Here is an 18,703-nt window from a genome sequence, read left to right on the forward strand (position 1 = left end):
ACCAAGTCACAGTTTATAGTATTAGCCATAAATTAAGACCTGTGCATCCGTCCTCAAATCCAAATCCAAAGCAGTTGGTCACACCATTACAATCATGCCATTATTGTACCAATGTGAATATTTTGACTGTCAGGTCAGTATTTTACCATGAAGGTTCCAGGGCTGGGTAAGATCATTGATATCTCTTATCCACCAGCAAATACTGGCATATTTCATTCTGCCAGTATCAAAGCTATTCAGCAGGAAGAAAGATTTTTCGTTGGTGTGAGAATTATTTTTCTATGACCTGTAGCTAAAGTGCCTGGTGTATTTATCAGTAGGGTCTTACCAATGTAGTTATTGCAGGTAACAAAGAACAATGGCAATATCATGTGTTATTCTCGAGACCTTTGTGGTCTCTTGCACCAATAATTTACAAATAGGTCTCCTATCAGTATCACTATGATTTTCATTTAATAATTCATACCTCCTGAGGGAAGCATTGCCTACCCATGCAGTATATTTCTGCCTAAACTTGGTTTTCAAAAATTTTGTTCTAAAATTAGCTTACTAAGTATTGGGCTTTATTGAAGCTTTTTCAAATACCATTCATATTTATGAGTCTACATGAAAAATCTGCTCTTCTCTGCCATTCTTCAGCCACATTTTTTTATTAAACCTTAAACACCTATTACCTCCTCACACCTCTTAATTCATCTTAGATGTGTTCTATTATATCTGTCAATTTTATTTCTTAATTTGGTGGCAGTATAATAGATTTCCATATGGCATTTTTATACATTGTTTGCTTAGGTTCACCCTCTTCCCTACTTCCTGGTTTCTGCAATTTACCTTCACCCCCCTCTGGTAAAGTTTATTGACTCTTGGTATTCTTCTTCTCTACTTTCATGTTATCTATAATCTACTATCTAAAATGCCTTAGTGAATCCTCCACCACTACAATGATCCCTTTTAATTTCTTTGCTTCCAGGTATGCTTTTCATTAAACACAAAACAAAGAATTTGGGAGAATGTGTGATGTTTGTCTTTCTGGACCTCAGTTACTTCAATTATCCTACTTGTCATAGTTAGGGTTTGGTGTGGGAGAATTGTCTGTAATCTGTCAATCATGTTTTAAATAAAATGCTGATTGGCCAGGCAGGAAGTATAGGCGAGAAAACCAGACACGAAGTAGAAATGATGTAATGAGAACAGGAGAATTCTGGGTAGGAGGAAGTTGATTCCTCTCATTCCTGCCCAGATCACTGAAGCAGCAGGATGTGATCTGCAACCACCGAAAAAGGTACTGAGCCACATGGCTAACATAGAACAGAGAAATGGGTTAATCAAGATGTGAGAGTTAGCCAGTGAGAGGATAGAGCTAATTGGCCAATCAGCTTTATAACTTTAGAGACCTGTGTGTGATTTTCTTTGGGGCTAAACAGTTGTGGGGTACCAGGCAGGACAGAAACCCCAACAAGCAGGCCTGGCTTCCCTCTCACTACAAGGGTTTCTTTTTTTTTTTTTTTTCTCATGGTTTATTTTTTTTATATTTAAAAATTTCCATCTCCTTCCCTCCTCCTCCCCCCTCCCTCCCCTCCTTCTCCCCCTTCCCTCCCCTCCCCTCCACCCATACCTCCCCTCCCTCCCTCTCAAGGCCAACAACTTTGAGATATCATCTTACACCTGTCAGATTGGCTAAAATCCAAAACACCAATAATAACCTTTGCTGGAGAGGTTGTGGGGTAAGGGGCACACTCATCCATTGCTGGTGGGAATGCAAACTTGTGCAACCACTTTGGAAAGCAGTGTGGCGGTTTCTCAGGAAATTCGGGATCAACCTACCCCAGGACCCAGCAATTCCACTATTGGGAATCTACCCAAGAGATGCCCAATCATACAAGGGTTTCTATTGCGAGGAAGAAACAGCATTCCCATGTTCTTACAGAAAAAACAATGTTTACTCGTGTGGCTCACAGTTTCCGAGGTTTAGTTCATTATCATCATGGTGGAACATGGCAGCACAGGAAAACATTGTGCTGAAGAAGGAGCTCAGTTTGGAGGAGGAGCTACATCTTCATCCCACAGGCAACAGGAAGTGGCTTGAACATATATGAGACCTCGGAGTCTATCTCCACAGTGACAAACTTCCTCCAATAAGGCCATACACATTCCAACAAAGATACACCTTCTAAAAATGTCACTGCCTTTGGGGTCCATTTTCTTTCAAAAACACCACACTACTACAAAGATACTTACACATATATAATCATTTTTGCTCTATCCATAATATCTAGAAAATGGAACTAATCCAAATGCCCATCACCAGATGAATGGAGAAGTAAAGTATGGCACACGTATTTGAACACCATGTAGTTGTAATGAAAAGGAAATCATGAATTTGCAGACAATTGAATGGCATTCCAGAATTTTTAAGCCAAACGGCCTTAGAAGACTTTCTTGGACAGATTCTAAACCTTCCTGTAATATCATAGAAAGTTTCATAGAAAGATTGTTCTATGTATTAGATCTTGTATTCCCTAATTAGTATAGGCATCATTATTGTAGGACATTTAGATATTAATTTGAACAAATTAGTTAATCAAAAGGATGAATTCATTACAGAACTGAAATATTCAGGTACATGAAGAAACTGGAAGATGTTTTTCTTTCAGTTGTCTTCACTTACTAAATACCTGCTACGATACCAAGCTAGCCAGAGAAATGGCAAAACATTATATTCATAAAATCACACTAATACATGGAGTAGATGACCTTGAAAGCAACCCCAAAACATCAGTCATAATGTGCGACAACAATATCTTTCCTTCCTAAACAATATACAACATGACTATCACTGTGTACATATTTTTCATGCAAGACTCATGAGAGATACATGAAATACTAAGTAATTTATAAAATAGGGTCTTAATGAAAAAGATGTAGTCTGAATATTTCACCCCCATGACAGCGCTGAAACTCTGAAACAGATTTGCGTATATGAACTGGGAAGGAGAATTCTAGAAGGACAAAGCTGTTCATAACCTATTCAACATGCCCAAAGTGAACATGTCATGTCAACCTCGGTGCTATGCGAGGCATTGTGTTCCTCATTGATCTGATGGTCAAGACTTGTGACTTAAGGAAGCCGGTATGTCATGGTGACAGAGGGAAGGAGTATTAGGCTTATGGCTTATTATTCATAGTTTATGATCTTAAGGACACTTGTGCATAGGCTACATCAGTGAAGAAAGGAATCATGTTATGATAGTGAATAGATGTAAGGAAATGACAGAAAGTGAGAATCTATCTGGGCCATGAAGGAGACATCAGATTTCAGCACAGACTTACTTCTGCAGGCTAATTGATGAAATATATGAAATCACACTCATTTCCACAGTTTAATCATTCAAAGCTTTGCGTGAGTCATGTACACGTGTATTTATGTCTCTGACATGATTAAAAGAAATTCTCTTCAGTACTTAATCCCGAATTATATATTCATAAACTCAGTTTGTCAATTTTCAAGGGGCAATTAAATTGATACTTGGATTTAAACTCCTTTTGGGTATTAACCTCAATTTCTGTAATATTTGTAAGTAGGTCCTAAGATGCTCAAATTTCTGAAACTATCAAATATAAAACAGATGTAGCTTATTAGATGAAATCCAGAATGCCAGCTCTAAAGAGAAAGCAGGCAGGGAGACACTGACCTTTGTTGGAGGGAGGTAGCTGCTTGTTGGTTTCTAGATGCCCAGTTAGCTTAGACCCAAAATAATCACACAGAAATTATATTAATTAAATCACTGCTTGGCCCATTAGCTCTAGTTTCTTATTGGCTAACTCTTATATTAATTTAACCCATTTCTATTCATCTGTTTATCACCAGAGGGCTGTGGTTTGCCAGCTAAAGTTCCAATCATCATTTGTCTCCAGAGGCTCCAGGGCTTCTATTTAACTTTGCCTTCCTCCTCCCATGCTATAGGCCAAGCCAGTTCTTTATTCATTAACCAATAAAAGAAACACGTAGACAGAAAGACCTCCCACACCAGACCTTGAGATAGGGCAGAATGTCAGTGTACTCTCAGTGCATGGGGAGGGAAGCAAAGAAGCTTCTGATCAAAGGACATCCTTTACTTTTCTTTCTTGCTGGCAAAATATCAAGAAGTTCAACACAATCAAACAACAAGAAAAAGATGGAAAAATGTGGTTGTAAATATTTTTGCCTAGAGAGAACATTCACTTTTATAAAATTATTTAAAGGAGAGCGTTGAAAACAACAAGTGTCCCATGCTTACTTGGGACTGAAATGTATACATCAATCAATTTCAACTACCTGTCCTGTCCAATCCCTGAGCCTGTGTGGTACACCTCATTATCAACCTTATAATTCTACCTGCAAAAAAGCAAATTTTTATGATGGAAAAGTAAATAAGATCATATTTAATTTTTGAAAACTATACTTATATTTAAAGTATTTATTTGAGAATTTCATACATGCATATTATATTTGCATCCTTTCTATCTTCCCCTAAATTCTCCCATGGCTCTACACTCCCTCTAAAATTCATGACCTCTTCTTCGTTTATTATTAGTATTACATGTGAACATACACACATACACAAAGCCTCTGGGCCAATTAAGTGTTGTTCATATGCACATGTGTTTACTATGGATAACCACTTGAAATTGGAAAGCCTACTGGGGAACTTGGAGAAATGTGGTTTTATGTTTCTCAGCTTCAGTCGCTTGCCTTTAGCTCTTCATCTAGTGTTGGATTTCATCTTGTGACATGTTTCCCATTTACTTTGGCATATTTGCTTATCTGTCATTCATCTATGGTTTAGTCAATCACAGTGTTAAAATTTCATGGATGAAGCTTTCCAGTAGCATACAGAAGACAATATCTTCTATCACTTCTCAAGGGATTTCTGCATCCTTTCTGTGGTGTCTGTTCATCTTTAGGTTTAAATGTAGTGTGGTAGATGTATCAATTGGGACTGGACATTAAGATTCACTGATTCTATGCATTTGGATCATTGATAAATCTCTGTAGTCTCTAATTCAGAAATGAACCTTCTTTCATGGGATGGAAAGAACTACAATTACATCTGTATAGAAGAGTAAGCATTTAGAATATAATTTGAAATAATATTGATTTATGAAAATAACAGTGATATAGTATCCTCAGCTGCTTATGTTCTCTTCATCTTGGGTTATTTGGCCAAGTTTACAGTACCAGTATTCCTTAAGTTAAATTAGACAACTGTCACTTACCTCCAAGATAAACATGCCACTAGTATACCACTAGGATAATTTTCTAGGCTGGAATATTGATGGATTTTCTTCCTTGTCAGCTTACTTAGAACACCTGTTATTCTGGAAACTAGTCCTCAGGGAGGAGACTTCAAAATCTGTTATAGCTAGATTTCTTCAAGTCCTGTATCCAAAGTTTTGTGTGATGTTCATCAACAGAGTCACAACTTCAAGTTCTGGAAAGCAACCAAGAGCAATGGCAATAGTCATCTTTCATGGGAATCTCTTGGATATCTCTGATCAACGACTTTAAGGGAAGTTTTAATTGTTTGCCACTGCAGATTTTGTTAAATGGTCCATTGATCTTGCAGGAGAGCATCATTGGTCTATGTGTTCTAAATTTATTACATATATATGTATATATATATTACATACATATATAAATGCATATAAATTTATTATATATGTATATATGACTATAAACTAATATGTGTTCCTATGGTCTTTTTCAAACAGTAATACTATGCATATTTGTACTTAATTTATTTTATTTGCTTCAAATTGAAACTTGTTATTTGCTGTGTGCTTCTGTGGAAGTTTGAAATTGAACAATGGTATCTTGTTCTCAGGAGCGATAGTAATTAGAAGAGAAAGGATTATGAGGTTGTTCAGTTTCAGGGGATTTCTTAGAGAAGGAGAGATATATCTTTGTTTCTACAGCAAGCATGAACTTCTGTCCTTATGTATAATGGGGATCTGATCATCTTCTGAGTTCTGATCATCTTTTAAAAATGAAATTCTCAAGATACTAAAAATTATGTAAATTTAGCCATCTGTGATTATTCCAATACAATTATTCATCTGCCTTTCAAGTTCTGAAGCTTGGCTGTACTAGCAATTCAATTTCCTGGCAGTTACCCTAACTGGTTCTTGAGTGCTCCAGCCAACTTTACAGCCTATGCCACTGAGAGCCTCATTCTCTCAGTAACAAACTCAAATACAGAATGTGTATCCAATGTGTCATAAGAAATGGGTATATGTGTATATGTGCCACTTAGGGTTGAGAAAAATAGTTAGTACAAAATTTATTGAAAAAATATCTATAGTGATAGCTTACAAGACTCAGTTGTGAGCTTAACAAATATTCTGCTGTGGCAAGCTATAATTTTTACATACACCTATTCAGTTACTGCCTAATATAGTTGTATTATACAAGAATTACATGCCAAATTAGATTGGTAAACTTTGTGTAAATTTGTATATGTAATAGATTTGCCAACAGAGCAATGGAAGGCAAAAAAAGACAAGAGTCAGGGGAGAGAAAAAGAAAATGAATTTGGCAGGAGGAGTCTTAATTAAGCAAGCATGGGCAAGGAAGAGTAAACAAGACACGGAGAAGGAAATAATGATGTAGTGCCTTAAGGAAATACTGATCAGAATAGCTGGGGCTACAGACATACATGAGATGCTCACTTCTCTTCTTGCTGTATTTAGTATTCCAGCCAGACACAAGGAAAAAAAAACTGGTGGTGGGAGCACAAATTAGAAGTTTCAGATGGTTTGAAAAAGGGGATTCCTAATTATATACATGGAATGCTTCTAAATAGTGATTGCCTCATGTAGGTTCTATAACTTGATTTTTGTAGGAGTCCCAACCGTGAACTCTACTTCCCCATGAAACAAGGACCTTATGGAGGTTGATGGGGCAGCTTCACTCTTGTTCTCAAAGACCTGTTCAGGCGACTCTCTTTAACTGCTTTTATTTATGATTGTTCATCTGATGCTGCTCAAATTGATCAGCTTGTTCCTGTATCTTAGTGCATATTTTATTTTACTTGGCTTGTGGTTTATTTTCAGTTTCCCTTCTATATTTACAATCTTTGGAAGACAAAAGTAACTTTGTCTTCATTTTCTTTATAATTCCTTGGCTTTTAGGATTGTAGTTAGCTGACATATAGATTTGATGCTCATACTGATTACTAATAGAACAATATAGCTCTATTTCATGAACATTATAGAAGACTTCTTTATCTGACAATGAAGTCACAAATACTTTCCAAGTTGGCCCATTTCACCTGGCATATATATATATAATAAGAAAATAATATTGAGAATGGATTCTGTAGATTATTTAATGATCACTCATTTTTCCCATTCAACTTTTCAAAGTGGAGGTGGTCACTTCTTGCCTAAATTATTTTATATAAGTTGGCAATGGTACCTGTGGACAAAATGAAGACACAGCCTTCTGGTGAGTACAAGGGCTCTGGTATGCTCAGAGACTCATCCAGAAATAAATCTAGGTTATTTATTTATTTTTGCTTCAGTTATTTTTCTGTTAAATTTTCTGAATAAAGTGTTTCACAAGTAAATGTGTTTGAACAGCTCAGCTGCTTGACTTTGTTTCCAAGTTCCTGAGGAGACTTCCACCTTGTACAATCTTGTTGAACAGATCTACAAGAGAAGGTTTATTGAAACTAGCATACGCTTCCTTTCTACTTTAATACCACCCCAGAGTAAGGTCTTACACTTCTCCCTTTGCACCTGGGATTCTAGAATGGAAGACACATGTATGTGCAGTTGTGGTCAATCATAAAATAACTATGTATCATTGATTCTAGTCACCATCAAGGTTTTGTTCCCTGGCATGTGGAATCAAATCTGCTCTTGACAACGGCATAAAACCTCTGTTTTCTTTATACATGGGGACATTAGAAATAGCCTGGAAAACTCTGAAAATGGGAAATATAGCTGGTAGCTTATTTGGGAAAAATAATAAATATTTTATGTTTTACTCTTTTGAGTGTGCAATAGTCTCAAAGTAGTACCTTTGTCAAGTTATAGGACTAATGCTTCAGCATTGGCTGATCAGTCACCTTCTTCTTTGATGGCTCACATCTTTCAGTTTTCAAAGGAGTTCAATCCAGGGAAAAGACCCTTTGCACAGTATACAGTGATGGGTCACTTCTTACTCCTGTACAGAGTACAAAGCCGAGCATTTGCTTAAATGGAAATGTTCCCTCAAGTTGAGAGCAATCCATTATCTACCGTAGATGGGAGGCACGCATGCCCTTTTAATCCTCATCAGTTTGGATAGAGGAGGTTGTGCTCATGATGTAAACTCTAAAAACTACTTTGGTTTCTAAAAACAGGGCATTTTTGTCCTACAAATATCCATAAATCAGGCCCCATGTCAGAATCTCAGCAATTACATTAATTGAATATTGACCTTTACAGAAAATCCTTTTAGCAATTTTTCCCCATCTCATTTATAAGGGAACTGCTCCTGATGTAGTTCCATCTCAACCCAGAAGAAATGTTATCTTAAGAAATGATTATTTTTATTCATATTGACTTATACAATTATAAAGATCATTCCTTCTTTAAGTTAATGTCATATTAAAAACATGTAGCCTTCCCTCTGCCTAGACCTTGTTTTCCAGCTCCTAGTTTTTCTGGTGTTCTTTAGTCTTGATCACTGTTGCCACTGGGAGGGTAGCACCCTATTTGTTACTTAGATTGCCTAATTATTTTCCTTCTTAATGACTCTCTTCTTTAGAGCAAGATTACATTTAAACAATGATGGGGAAGGCTAATCATGCAGAATGGTCCTTCTGTGGGATGAAGCCAGCAAATTAAGGTCTCTTCTGAATGCCATACACAGAAGAATGAGCTAACATTGTAGTTTTAGAGTCTAAGAAGAACTTAAGAAATGCAAAACTAAGGACCAGCCTTACAGATGTTATTCTTGCCTTGAATATTTTTTGCTATTTCACTTCATATTACAAGGTTCATTTAGGGACTAAGTGGTATCTACCTTCGTGTTTCCATGAAAATATTTTTTATAAAATAATGTGTGAACTCTGACATAGCTAGCATTGTTGGTATAATTATTCCCCCCGGGAGAATCCAGTGTGCTGAATCACTTTTCCAGGCTTCACTACTTAATATCATCATCATAATTTATACCCCGGCAATGCTCAGGAATGCATGGGCAGCCTGCTTATGGCGGGTCTCCAATTGTTCCTGTACTGGGCAATCCTAGATGCTTGTGTTATTACAGTCTACTACTTAATGTGGCTCCTACTAATTACAAGGGGTAAATTGTCATTTCATTAGTAAGTGTAGCAGTGCCTGCTGTTGTTGTGGAAAATAAAAATGCAGGTGTCTAAAATCCTCAAGTTCTGAGCCTCCTTTCTTTAGCGTTTTGATTATAGTCTTACTAATCACATTGCTTCATGCTTTTCCTTTGACAAAGGATGTTCACTGCTTATATAAACTTTTTTCTTACAATTTTGGAATTATTGCTTCATTCATTCATTCGTTTGTTGGTACCAATTACAGATCTTGTTTCCTGGATTTCTTTGGAGACTATCTAGACTGTTGACTGTAACAAAACATGCCACATCTTTTTCAACACAAAGGGGATTGGCAGTGGCCTCTAGGAGGCCTTTATAATTTATGTTCCCTTGTGGTAAATGAACTCTCAGAAAGTTGTGTACCATGACTAGTCATTAGGGCAATGTAAGTCAATAGCACAATGAGATGGTAACCTCATATCTACTAAGGTGGATCGGATTAAAAGGCAAACAAGCAGAAAATAAGCAATACTGTGAGAAGATGGAGAGAATTAATCCCTATATATTGTAGGTAAGACTTAAGTGAAGCAGCCATTATAGAAAATAGGACTATAGCATCTCAAGAAAAAAAAAGAAAGAAAAATAAAAAGAAATATTAGTAATAGTATTGCCACATGACTGAAATTCCACCCATTCCATAATAACATTATTCATAATACCCAGAGTTGGAGAGCATGAACTGGAAATACAAATCACTGATTAAGAGCATTAAATGATCATATGTGGATATATTCTTAAGATCTACATAATGGCTCACAACCTGTTGTGATTCTAGTTTTGAGGAAATCCAATTGACTCTTTGGCTTCTGAACATTCTTGAATGAACTTGGTAGATAAGCATACACTCAATCTCATGCACACAAGGTAAAAAAAATTAAAAATTTTGGAGCAATTCAAATGTTCAGTTGACAAATTGAGAATTAAAATATGACATATATATATATCATAGACACATTTATGAATGTATTAAAATTAAGAAATTAACTATATTGAAAGAAACCAGCAACAAAGAGACATAACTGTGGCCTTCCACTTAATTGAGGTAATCATAATAGTAAATGTCTTCTGCAAAATAAGTTGTAGACTGGGTGCCTCTACTGGAAATAAAGGAAAATAAAAAGTTATTGTTCAATCAGGTTATATTATTTTGGAGTTTTATATATTTTACAAACTACCAATTCTGGAGCTATGAGAGGAACATGAGTTTTCCCTCTTAAACTTTTGGATGGTGCTAATGCTGGTAAACTAAAGAAATAGATTCTTTCATCCTCAGTGAATACAGTGGCCAGTTACAGGCAGAATACATAAGAGGACCTCAGCTACTATCGCCACTCCTGTAGGTATATGTGCCAGACAACTAGCTGCTCTTTCTCATTGTGGGGCACTAATGCGGTAGCTGATATCACTTCTGTGGATAGCCTGTAATTTCAATTTGCCACAATGACTCTGCCTGCAGAGATACATTTTGGGTTCCCTGTTTCATTACTGGTTTGAAATCCAGAGTAGGAACCTATGATTGTGTCTTTATAATTGATCTGTTTTTAATTTTTTTTCTCATGGTTTATTTTTTTATATTTAAAAATTTCCATCTCCTCCCCTCCTCCTCCCCCTTTCCTCCCCTCCTCCTCCCCCTTTCCTCCCCTCCTTCTCCCCCTTTCCTCCCCTCCCCTCCACCCATACCTCCCCTCCCTCCCTCTCAAGGCCAAGGAGCCATCAGGGTTCCCTAATCTATGCTAAGACCAAGGTCCTCCCAACTCCCCCCAGGTCCAGGAAGGTGATCGACCAAGCTGAAGGCTCCCACAGAGCCCGTCCATGCAGAAGAATCAGAGCCCAGCGCCATTGTCCTTTGCTTCTCAGTCAGCCCCCGCTGTTGGCCACATTCAGAGAGACGGGTTTGGTCGCATGATCCATCAGTCCCATTCCAACTGGAGTTGGTGATCTCCCATTAGTTCTGTCCCACTGTCTCCATGAGTGAACGCACCCCTCACGTTCCTGACTTTCTTTCTCATGGGAGCAGGGAAGCATATATCTTAATTTAAGGAGCCACCTGAGGGTTGTCAAGAGACTTGACCCTAGAGGGGTTCCCAGGTTTCCAGGGAGACGCCCCCCCCCCCGTTAGTTCCTTGGGCAGCTGAGGAGAGGGAGCCTGAAAAGGCCAGTTCCTATAGCCATACTGATGAATTTCTTGCATATCACCATAGAACCTCCACCTGATGATAGATGAAGAAAATGACAGAGCCCCACATTGGAGCACCGGACTGAGCTCCCAAGGTTCTGAGGAGGAGCAGAAGGAGAGAGAACATGAGAAAGAAAGTCAGGACCGTGAGGGAACCTCCATCTGGCGATAGATGAAGAAAATGACTGAGCCCCACATTGGAGCACTGGACTGAGCTCCCAAGGTCCTGATGAGGAGCAGAAGGAGAGAGAACATGAGAAAAAAATTAATCTGTTTTTAAAAGGAAGCTCAGGACAATGCTTATTTCTAGAGTAGATTACAGATTGAATGAGTCTCTGCATGGATTTAGGAGATTATGACTTCAGAAACTCAAAGGTAAAGAAATAACTAGATTGATTGTCTCTTCACCTATGCCTTTGGTAGGTGAGAATGTTAATAATATTATAAAAATATAGAGAACAAAAACCTGGGATGGGAGCTGACACCATAAGATTCTGTGGATAGAAACTGGAGAAGTCCGTGGCTGAAAGGTAAAATGAGAATCATGATCAATAGCTTCTTAACCACATATCTATAGTGGAATTCTCAACAGAGATTAGCCTTCTAACCTAACATACCTTAAATTCTAGACCAGGGAAGGGATCATTGTCATATCTCCCTATTCTTTTCATCCTAAACATCCAGAGATAGATACCATATATTTTTAATCAGATTTCTTTGGGAGTTTAATGACATTACAATGGGAATACTTATTGTGTACCAGAGCACATTGTGAACATGTTCAAGTGGTTAAGGAAATATTTTACAACAAAAGTAGGTACTGCAGAAGTGACGTTGAAAATATAATCTTAAGTCCTAAGAACTAATAATAAATGTGTCAGATGCATAGATCTCCACCTTATCTACTCTTGGCTATCTTTCTATAAGATCTTTCTGCTAGGTTGTTTCTGTGAATATTTTTTTCATATTACAGCATTCAAGAATGCACACACACACACACACACACACACACACACACACACACTTGTGTAGATTCCTACATGCAATCTCCTCCTTTGTCATATCCTAGTTACATTAATTTATTTTAACATATACCTTAGCAAACATGACTCCATTTTGCTTATGAGACCCTACTATCTCTTCCACTTATTTCAAAATGACAAAAGGAGGGTCACATATAAAAGATAAATGTATTGGGGTTACAAGGGTATGGTTGAGGAATAGGGTATGGTTGAGGCAGCTGTGTCACTGAGAATCCCACTCCATTCTTGGTGATGACTCACTAAGGGTGTACCATGGGGATTCCCTGCATGACTGTGTTCTCCTTGATGACTCACTAAGAGTGTCATCTGAATGACTTGTAAACATCTGATAGTTCACAGTATCTTCTAGAGGTAGCTCAGCCTGTAAAAGAGGCTTTTTTTTGGTACAGCAATTGTTAACTGCTCATTCAAGTTTGGTGAGGGGCCTTAAAATCATCTAAGTCTCTCTTTCCCACAACATGTGATGTATCTTGATTTCTCTCCAGGAAGGAATGTTCCAATTGAGAAGAAAAAACTCTAAAAATGATTACGTTTGAATTTCTTCAGAAGGAAACGTGTGATATCAAGGTCTAACTCAATGGCTCACACAATGTTTATGGGTGTCCTATGATTAGCTAAACTACTGAATTTAGCATTCTATTTGGCTCTCCCACAGTGCATAGAATTAGTGCTGCCCTGCTTAGAATTCATAACCTATAACAAAAATGTATTTCATTTATTCTTAATAGCAAATATATGTAGACACATGAACATCTTAAGGCAATATAAAACAAAAAGGAGAACACGAGGCGGTAAATAGGTGATGTGGAAAAATGGAGGGTGGGCAAAGAACACCTAGGACCTGTGGAGGGGAAAGAAGAGGTTGGGAAGAAGAATGGAGGGGAAGTTAGGTGGAACAGGGAATGGAATTGGCAGGTGAAGAATCACTAAGTCATGCTTTCTTCAAGAATGCCATATATTCAATTCATTGTTGGCTAATTTTAAATTATTTTTAAATTAAAATAATAAAATATGACAAAAATATTAAAATATTTATTCAGAACAAAATCATATAATAAAAGTATAATCCATTTTCACTCATTCTTAAATCTGTATTATAAAGAGCTGTCATTTTCCATTGGTCCTCGCACAGACTCTTAATCTCAGCATTCAGAATACTCAGAAGGCAGAGGTGGGCAGATCTCTGAGTTCAAGGCCAGCCATGTCTAATCCAGTATAGCCAGGTATACACAGAGAAACACTGTCTCGAAAAACCTAAGATAGACATATTTAGACAGACAGACAGACAGACAGACAGACAGATAGATAGATGGAAATTCTTTTTTTTTTTTTTTTTTTTGGTTTTTCGAGACAGGGTTTCCCTGTAGTTTCTAGAGCCTTGTAGCTCTTGTAGACCAGGCTGGAATTCTTATGTAAAAATGAATAACTCTGTTAATTCAGTAAGGTATTTAAAATCGAAAAGCTTTATTTTCAACTGGAAATTAGCAATTAGTAGTCTTATTTCATATAACACTAAGTCTAAAAACCAAAGATCAGTTGTTTCAAAGAAATCATTCCAAATTATATGGGGTCTTAGCCATGCTGTCCCTCAAGTATCATCAACAGCTTCATCAGAGAAACAAGATCAGTACAAAAAACAAAGGCAGTAATGCTAATGTACCCCAAAGTGACGTATTCACTAGTATGTATTTTAAAATATTTAAGCTAGTGTATTTGCTTTCTAAATATTTTAATACTTAGATGATATTTAAACTTTCACTATAACATAAGTTCAAAGAGTAAACAAAAGAATAGACCCAGTGTATGTAAAAAATATAAGAAAGCCAAAAATAAATCATGTATTTGATCTTTTTTATTATTGTTTTTTGAGACAGGACTTCCCTGTGTAACATTCCTGGCTGCCCTAACCTCACTTTGTACACCAGGATGGCCTTGAACTCATTGAGATCCACCTGCTGCTGCCTCGTAAGTGTTGGAATTAAAGGTGTGTACTACCACTACCAACCAATATTTGATAATTTTAATACTAGGTTTATCTTTTGGTATTGATGGGGATTGGCATGACGCTGATGGTGATGAGATGATAATGATTTTGTTGGGGAGAGAACACACTTCCCACAGTTCATGTATGAGAACAAAGAACAAATTTTAGGAGTTCATTCTCATAGTCCACCTGTTTGAGAGAAGATTTCTTTTTCATTTCTGACTAACTATGTGCCCCAGGCTAAGTAGCACATGGACTTTGAGAGAACTCTGTCTCCACCTCACATCTTACTGTAAGAGTGCTTGTACTGCACTTTGAATTTCACTGCATCTTGCTTTTACTGTGTGTTTGTGGGAGGGAGGTGGGATTTGAAGATCAAACTCAGTTTGTCAGGCTTGTACAACACACATTTTTAATCACTGAGCCAACTCTACATTACAAATATATGCTATAGACATGACATATTTTTGATTAGTATTAAAGGTCTTTTATGGTTATATTAGTGGAACAATGGCTGTGTCTTCTCAATGCCAAACTTTAAAACCCTCATGACTTAGAGCAAACAACATTTATGTCACTAAATATTAAAGTAAATTATAAGAAAGTTCATTGTTTGGATCTTTACTGGATTATTTCAACTTAAGAATTAGAAGACTTTCAAGAGTTGCAACTAGCCGGGCGGTGGTGGCGCACGCCTTTAATCCCAGCACTCGGGAGGCAGAGGCAGGAGGATCTCTGAGTTCGAGGCCAGCCTGGTCTACAAGAGCTAGTTCCAGGACAGGCTCTAGAAACTACAGGGAAACCCTGTCTCAAAAAAAAAAAAAAAAAAAAAAAAAAAAAAAAAAAAAAAAAAAAAAAAAAAACCAAAAAAGAGTTGCAACTAAACCATTTCAAATGCCTGTCAACAGTTTTCTAAAGCAATGTAAAGAGTTAGCTAGTATTTGACCAGAAAACCTGGCTAAGTTGATGTGTTTGTGGACACAGCAGAGAGTCCTGATAAGGAGAAGATGCACCAGGTTTGGAGGTACATAACTGCCTGGGTACCAAGCATTATTTTAGTGGGAGGGCATAGAAGTGAAATGAGATAAGATCTTCAAATACTTTAGAATAGAAGGAATGTGTTCCCTCATAAGAACATGAATTTAGGTTCTGGAATCCAATGGTATGATCTGAATAGTGCCTCTTCAAAATTTCTTATATTAAAGCAATAACACAGAATGACAGTGTGTTTGAACATAAACACTATAATAATGACTGATCTCTTAGGATTAGCATTCTATCATGTTACTTTTGATTGAAATGATATGTATGTATTCTCTCTCTACCCCTCTCCTTTATTCTTATTTGCTTTTCAGTCTCCTCTTGACCGATATCCACCATCACTCCCTCCTCGAGCCATTTTGTGTTTCCCACCCCATCAGGCACCAAGTCAGGTTCTTGTTCTTACATAATCTTCCTGTGTTGTTATGCAATTAAGAAGACTAGGAGTGAAATCCATTCCTGTGGAATTGTGATCTGCCAACAGGACTATAACAACATGTTTTGGTTGTACAACCAACTATCCTGTAGCATGTTGTTTTAGTCAACATCACTGAAGACATTGATATCTTAAGTCCCATCTGCATCCCTAACTTAACAATAATATTCAGCCATGTTCAATTTTTCTAAGTTCATCAAGTAAGTCTTTGTATCTATATATTTTTCTAAGTTCATCAAGTAAGTCTTTGTATCTATATAGTTTTATGTGTTTAAATTCATTATTCTGTATGGAATTAGTCTTTTCATGTATATCTTGATAAGTACTTGGTAATCTATAATGTTTATGCTTTTTATCTCAATCTAAAACCATTGGTCAATCAATATCCCACTGAATATTGTAAATGTATCAATTGGGAATTTAAGCAATGTAATTTTTAATTTACTGGTATTTTCTTTCCATTGAACTGTGAAATTCTTGGTGCATGGGGCTTGCATTTAAACAGACACTTTTATTTATTTATTTGTTTATTTGTTTGTTTGTTTATAACAGAGAGAGGGATCAACAGTTAAGAACACCAGCTGATCTTCCAGAGGTCCTGGATTCAATTTCTAGCATCCACATGGTGTCTAACAGACCTATTTTAAACCCTATTTGTATGAATGATTATCTTTGAAATCTAAACTCTCCAAGTAAGTTGAATATGACAATGACTATTTACTATGATAATATAAAGTTTAATTAGATTCTATATTTCAAGTACCTGTCAACATATTTGATAGTATTATATTATTTTTATTACTTCAAATACTAGGTTTGACATGTATTTACCTTCCTAAAATTGTACAAATGAATTGGTAAACAAGTAAAAGAGAATATAAAGTGAAAAAAGTACCTAAAATAGGTATTACAAATTTTAAAAAATAGAAAATGACTTCCAGCATTAATAATTATTCTTGGTTATGGTATTGAGTAGTCCAGTTTTATTTCTTTCTTCTTTTCTTTTTGTTTGTCAAGTCAGAGCTTCTCTGTATAACAGTCCTGGATGTCCTAGAACTCACTTTGTAGAACCCACTGGCTTCAAACTCACTGAGATGCACCTGCTTCTGACTTCCAAGTGCTGAGACAAGGCCTGCTCCACCATTGCCTGACCTGAGTAGTTGAGCTTTGAGAATCTTCCTCATTTGATGTCACTGGCATCCCATCTTGCATCTCATGGGTTTTTTTGCCTAAGATTTACTTGCAAAGGCCTTAATATTGTACATAGAATTAAGGCATATAAAGCAGTTTTGAATTACCTAAAGACCTCAGGAGAATACAAACTTGCTGGTGTTTTTCTTGGAGGTCGTTCGATGGGCTCAAGAGCAGCTGCTTCTGTAATGTGTCACACTGAGCTAGATGACACTGATGGTTTTGTTCGAGGTCTTATTTGTATTTCTTACCCACTGCACCATCCAAAGCAGCAGCAGAAACTCAGGGACGAAGATCTCTTTCGTATAAAGGATCCTGTACTGTTCGTGTCAGGTTCAGCAGATGAGATGTGTGAAAAGAACTTGTTGGAGAAAGTGGCACAGAAGATGCGAGCTCCCAGTAAAATCCACTGGATTGAGAAGGCAAATCATTCCATGGCAGTGAAAGGACGGTCAACAAATGATGTCTTCAAAGAAATAAATACACAGATCTTGTTTTGGATCCAAGAAATCACTGAAATGGACAAGAAATAATTGTCATTAAAAGCCATGTTATTTTGAATAAAAGTATGGTTAATTTGATAAAGAACAGTATACCTCTCAGCATTGTGAGATATATTTCAGACTAATGTTCTTTAATGTTGCCCTATTTTTGAAACATGGTATTGTGGAAATATCCTTTACAAGATGTCTTTTGAAAGCACTGTTATATGAAGATAATGTACAAATATTGAAGGTTGTCTATAATTTATTTTCATTAGTATAGTTAAGTTTTGAAAAATTAAACATTTGCATTTTGTTAAAAAAAAAAATATGTTTTTGTTGACAGAGGTTTTGTCCTACCCAGTCCCACAGCCATTGAGTCCCAAAGAAACACACAGAGGTCTACATTAATCATAAACTGGTTGGCCTATTAGCTCAGGCTTCTTATTAACTCTTACATCCTCATACATCCTTACAACTCATAATTATTGTATGTGTCATGGTATCTTTTATCAATGAGGCATTCTCATCATGCTTCCTCTGTGTCTGGGTAAAAACTGTAGATTGTCTTTCCTCTTCCCAGAATTCTGTTTTCATTGCCTTGCCTTTCCTTCCTGCCTGGTTGTGCCATCTATACTCCCTGTCTGGCTACTGACCAATCAGTGTTTTATTAAAACAATACAAGTGAAAGGGTACAAAACCATTGTCTCATAGCACTTAGAATACAAAAAGATCCTTGGGCCTTTTAAGGTCAGATTAGACCAATAGATGAATGGATCTTGCTTACAATGATTGTTGAAACTTTTGACTATAGTACTGAAGCTTGGGTAGGAGAAGCAATTTCAAAGATATAAAGAGAATTCAAAATGCTAAATATTTTAATTGTGGTAGAATAAGACATCTAAGAAGGAACTTTCAACAAGCAATTCCTAGGAATAATTTCTCCTCTAGGAATGGCAAGAATAGGAGGACTCAG

At 36.7% G+C, this 18,703-nt stretch overlaps 1 protein-coding gene across 1 annotated transcript in view; it reads left to right on the forward strand.

Moving 5' to 3' along the window:
- LOC119811760 (testis-expressed protein 30-like) overlaps window positions 1-17,920 on the forward strand; it is a 131,632-nt gene extending 113,712 nt beyond the window's left edge. The window contains exon 2 of the mRNA XM_042055090.1: window positions 17,215-17,920. Coding sequence (XP_041911024.1) covers window positions 17,215-17,778 — 564 coding nt within the window. The 3' untranslated portion in view covers window positions 17,779-17,920. The remainder of the gene's footprint in view (window positions 1-17,214) is intronic.
- Window positions 17,921-18,703: the final 783 nt, after the last annotated feature.

The sequence above is a fragment of the Arvicola amphibius genome, chromosome 1 (assembly GCF_903992535.2).
Source record: "Arvicola amphibius chromosome 1, mArvAmp1.2, whole genome shotgun sequence".
Lineage (NCBI taxonomy): Eukaryota > Metazoa > Chordata > Mammalia > Rodentia > Cricetidae > Arvicola > Arvicola amphibius.